The sequence below is a fragment of the Taurulus bubalis genome, assembly GCF_910589615.1.
Source record: "Taurulus bubalis genome assembly, chromosome: 8".
Lineage (NCBI taxonomy): Eukaryota > Metazoa > Chordata > Actinopteri > Perciformes > Cottidae > Taurulus > Taurulus bubalis.
This window is the reverse complement of record NC_136596.1, coordinates 9708170-9713713: the sequence shown is the minus strand read 5'-3', so window position 1 is coordinate 9713713 and position 5544 is coordinate 9708170. Positions and strand designations below refer to the sequence as shown.

General features: G+C 42.6%; 1 protein-coding gene across 1 annotated transcript; it reads right to left on the bottom strand.

Annotated features, from left to right (window-relative positions):
• Nucleotides 1-352: 352 nt before the first annotated feature.
• LOC306740219 (eosinophil peroxidase-like) lies at nt 353-5321 on the bottom strand (the record flags this gene model as incomplete). Its single annotated transcript, XM_079222321.1, has 12 exons — nt 353-560; nt 653-890; nt 1022-1192; nt 2217-2475; nt 2565-2725; nt 2835-3195; nt 3315-3521; nt 3614-3743; nt 4007-4139; nt 4227-4402; nt 4563-4650; nt 5261-5321. The coding sequence occupies 12 exons, from the start codon at nt 5319-5321 to the stop codon at nt 353-355; spliced, it is 2193 nt and encodes a 730-aa protein (XP_079078447.1).
• Between the last annotated feature and the right edge of the window lie 223 nt (nt 5322-5544).

Here is a 5544-nt window from a genome sequence, read left to right as displayed (position 1 = left end):
GTACATGTGAATATTATATATTATCTTTATCACATGTTATTTATTCAAACATGGTGTATACCAAGCCAGTGTGACCCCTATATTCTGTGCAGCAGATGTATTGTCTCATGGTCCAATGTTCCACAAGCACCATAGAGCTTGAAAGTATGATTATAAGAATTAAAGTCATAATTAAAATAACACGACAAAGCAAGCAAACATTTAAAATCAAACAATGCACAAGGTTTGAAGCATTATATTTTTGTGTCAGGAATGTTTCAAGTGGTGTGAAGAACGGTCTCATCTTACACAGAAAAAACAAATGCCCTGAGTTGTAGCTGTCTATTTAGTCAGACCGCTGCAGGGAGGACTACTAAGGTATACTCTCCCTCCATGGACTGAGATCAAAGGCAGGGATGTCACTACAGTTAGTGTAACTGGACTTTCTGGAGGCATACAGGAAGGGCTGGGCTGGTACATCAGTGATGCCAGTGTTGTCACAGATGATACGGGCGAGAGAGGTGTCCTTCATGGAGTCCTTCTGGCTCTCAGTGAAAACTCCTTTGTTCTCCCACCAAAGTCTGAAATTGGCAGTTCATGTTTAAAAGTGTGGCTCACACAACTATCTGCACATCTTTAGTACATGTAGTCTAAATGCATTTTTAGTGCTTACCGGTCTCCCGTGCGGATCCGCTGGAACTGAGTGGCGATCAGACAGGCAAACAAAGGTCCCACTCTTCCTCCACGGACAAACGGCTCAGATATTCCTCCCATCCACACATCAATGTTGTCAGGTGTGCCGTAGAGATTCAGCAGTTTCTTGGCCAGGTCGTTACTTTTCAGCACTTTTGACAGCGCCTTCTTATTTTTCGGCTGCAACAGCCCACAGAACTTACGCCATTTGTTATAGCCTAAAAAGGAGCATAAAGGGGGAAAATGTAGCCATGTTCAAGATAAAGTATGATTAGTAATGCTTGCAAAGTGGCAGTTAAAATTATAGGGATAAAAGAAAATAAATAGAAAGACTCAATGAGAGTTATACCAGGAAGTCCATGGTCTCTTCCTCTCTGCATGTTGAGGGCGGCCAGATCCAGTGCCAACTCACTGATGAATTCAAACAGCCTGTCCCTCAGTTCATCAGACATCATGCTCTTCTGTGTGTTCAGCTTGGCCTGACGACCCACCAGGCCCCTGAGGATCGGGTCTAGACCACCTGAGGAATACGAGGGATTGGAACATTTTAACATGTGCTGCTGATTCTACTGAGAATCATGACCTCATGCACTCTGCAACTCATTGTAGTTTTGAACACATTTAATAATAATTCTAATAAGAATAGTATAAGAATAGTAACAGTAATTAAAAACAATATTAAGAAGTAGAAAAAGAAGAAGAAGCTTCATTTATGTGGCACCTTTAACAGAAGGCAGCTCACCAGTGCTTAACAAAAGAAACAAATTAATAACACAGGTATTTAAGGAGCAGAAAACAACCTAATAATAAAATCCGATAGTATTTTTTGATACATTGAGCAAGCCAGCGCCACACAATCTAAGGGAACGGGTTGTATAAAGAGAGGTATGAAGGCGCTAAACTATTTAAGCCCTTGAAGACAAGTACAAAACACTGTGATCTATCCCCAATGTTACAGGTAGCCAATGTAACAACACTAGTACTGTTGCAATATGATCACTTTTCCACATGTTTTGAAGTTATACTGATGATGCTCGTTCCCACATCACGTTTTAGTCACTGGACCGAGGAAAGGGTTTGTCTCCACCTGATGAGTCATGATTGGCGTGGTGACATTAAAACTGGTCTTTTATTGTATGCTTTGTTTGAATTACTATGTTTTTAATTATTTTTGAAAGCTTGAGCACATTTAGATATCTAACCATTTATGCACTACCTACAAAGGCCACTAGATGTCCCTCTTTGACTCATGAATGGGACCCAGCCAAGTGGTTGAGAATAGTTGCCTTATTTTACATTGAGGGAATGTATTTCCAATCCACTGGAATAAGATATATATTCTCTCCTGACGGTTGTTCACCTTTTCTTTACTAATGTGAACATCAGTAATTTAATATTTTCAATGAAGGTGAATAGACCTTGGCATTACCTTCAAAGACGACCCTCCAAGGTGTAAAGAAGGAACACAAGACAATTTAATTTTGGTCAATTGTAGTCATTCTCTGTTTAGGGAACGACTAACAAGTTCAAGACCTTGGCATTACCTTCAAAGACGACCCTCCACGGTGTAAAGAAGGCTTTGTGCAGCAGTGGGCTGGGGAAATCTGGGTCATCAACGTAGTCCTTATTAAGACGAAATATGAAAGGCTGAACCATGAGGTGAGCAAATCGGTAGGCAGCTGTGGCAAACACATTGGCAATTGCCGGGTCCACGTTTTCATCATAACCAGGGTAGGTGGACAGATGACTGGCTATGAAGTCTGGACCAACAATGTGAAGTAAGTAGTCTCTGAAAGTGAGAACCTAAAAGACAGAAAATACATTGAGTTGATGGAACCATGTGAAGACATTCCAATATGTCTGTAATCCATGCAGCTAAACCTGTCTCTAACCTGCGAATATCCTCCCATGATTTTACGTGCTTCTTGGTAGAGTCTCTCTCCGTTCCAGTGAGGATTGATGACCGCCAGAGCACGGGCCAGGCGGTTGTGCTCACGCAGGAACAGTGTGTGTAAAGAGGTCAGAGCAATGTGCTCATTGGACCGCTCGTCACCTTTAAAGTCAGATGAAATGAGGACAAAAGGACGGTCAGCTCTGTGCGATGCTTGTGATGGATTTAAGGTTTTTAACATTTGTACATCAGTGTTTTTCCTGCCACTCACCAGCCACAAAGCAGGGCACCTCCGTTGCCTTACTGTCATTAGTAATGCGGGCTCGGGTGGCACACATGTTGGTTTCCATGTTGGAGAAGGGCAGGAGCTCACGTTTGTTGTCAGTGTACTTTGTGTTGACTCTCATCAGGCCCTTGTCTGAGGTGAGGTCTCGTAGGGAACGAGCTTTGATGTCTTCTGAACCGTACACCTGACCTACATCAAGGAAAGCTGTGATCCCGTTCATCTGTTGACGGACGGTGCTTGCACCAAACATGTGGCCAAAGTTGCCAGAACCACAAGCTGCTGCTGAGCGGAAGAAGGGGATGCACTTCTTAGAGTTTAGGCCAAAGCGAGGGTCTTTCTTGGGAATCTGTTGAGATGACAAAAATCAGTTAACATCCTGTGTGTGTGTGTGTGTGTGTGTGTGTGTGTGTGTGTGTGTGTGTGTGTGTGTGTGTGTGTGTGTGTGTGTGTGTGTGTGTCACTGACCTGAATGGGGAAGCAGGGCTCTGTCCGATCACAGCTCTTGTCACAGTCAATCCCATCACTGAACGAGCGAATCACAGGAGAGTGAGGAGTGAAGGTCAGGTCATGATCCGTCCACTGGCCGAAGATTGTGACCATGTGAGTGTAGAGTGGGTCGCTCTCCACATCAGCGTTTGCTGTACGCAAAATATTGTTGGACACTGCTCTGACCTGAGAACAGGATGTGGACATTGTACACCTGGGTGAAAAGTGAAAAGTGTTTTTTTTTACATGATCAATGAAGATGATATTCTGTATGTTACCAAGGGAAGAAGTCGTTTGTTGATTTTGCGATCAGGGTCCCAGCCTTTGGGCAGCGAGATTGCATCCTGATACTCAGCAGGGAGCCAGCGGGCGAAAGGTGTGTTGGAGGCTCCCCTGCGGTCGTTATTTCTAGACGAGAAAAAAAGTCTTAATTTTTCGTCCTTTCACACATAGGCGCACCATGCACAGTGCATGACCCGTGAATGACAATTAAACCTGCAGTTGTACTAATTTTTCAGATACAAAAGGGAAAACACCGGAGAATTGGAAGGAGATTCAATTTGACCTCAAAAGCAAACAAATTGACTAGTTAATTAGCTGTGGACATATTTTGCAATTGTTCTTTTTCTTCCCCCATCAATCTTAAAATTGCTACTAAGCAGTTGCCTCACCTGTTGTTGCAGACGCTGGTCGCAGTGCGAAACTTGTCTAAATCTGGACTAGTCTTGCAATTAGGGGCACGATGTTGTGCAGAGCAGCCGGTCAGGGCAGCAAGGACCTGCAGATTCTCCTCAGAGATCAGATCTAATTATCAGAGATAAGAAATAGACATAGATGTGACTTGCAGCCACTTGTATGAAAAATGCAATGAAAATGTTTTCAGATAAACACCTGTGGCATTGATGGAGCGCTTTTCACGTCTTTCCAAAGACCTCTTGATGAGTTTAATGGCATTATCCATATAGTCAGCAGCACGCACAGCATTACGTGTTTGCCCAGTAGGCTGCTTCACCAACCGCAGAATGTCTGACGGACTCACGGCATTCCTCCTCACGCGCTCAACGCTCCTGTGTCGTGTGGAGAGGTCAGATTTATGAGCACTCAGGGGTTATTGCTTCTGACGGCGTACAACTTCCAGTTGAATGTATTTTACACTTTCATGCTGTGCCATTTGTTTTTCCACCCCTGCAGTACTTGTGTAGCAGTTCAGTAGGTTTGTACACTCACACTCTTCTGGAGTACTCATACGCTGAGTCCACCATGGTCTTGGCTTCTATAACAGCTTTTTCAATGACATCTCTGCTCAAACGTGGTTCTGAAAGCACAAGACATTTTGTTGTTAGTCTGCTCTCTGCTTTCTTACAATCCAGTCACCTTTCACTTTATTTTCTCATTCTCTCTTAACCATAGAACACGAACGTCGGGGGATTGTTGTCACGTGATTGTCATTGTGTGGCTGCTGTCTGAGTTGCGTGGTTTTGAGCGTCATTGAAGGTATGCATGTTGTCATCAGTTGTCAGTGATGCAGAGAGACTGTGCCTTCACCAGACAAGGCTCGCATGTCAAGTTCCCAGCTCCATTTTCTTTTTTTTTCAGGAATTTTTTGTTAATTATTCCCTAATCTTTTTACAAATTTTCGAGCCTTTTTTGATACAATTTTTCATTTTATGAGACGATGTACTTTAATTTGCCATGTATTGTTAACTAAAATATACCCAACGTTAGTGATGATGTTACTAACTGTTAGTTAATGTTCTAGGGTTAATATTGATGTTTTCTTTTCAATGGATCACTGAAGCTATTATGCAGGTTTCTTTCATGTATAATTACAGCAAAACACGAGGAGGAGGAGGAGGAGGTGTATTTTAAACACATTTATATTGACTGTATTTAATTTGATTTAATTTGATAGAGGTCATACTCACCAGCATTCACGTGGTTTTTCGAACACAGGTAAAGAGCAATCAGGCACAAAACCCCCCTCATCTCTGAAAAAGATGAACATGGTCCTGTTATACACACACTAATCAACTAATAATACTAAATATACAAGAAGGCACGGTTGCCTGAAAGCGAAGTACATCTGCTGGTTGCAAGTGTGAAGAAACACAATAAGAAAGTTAAAAAGTTAGACAAGGAGCTTGACCTGTTATATTTTGGTTGTCTGACTTTCTCCAGTTGCGGTATGGAGTTGGTGTCTGTATTTATA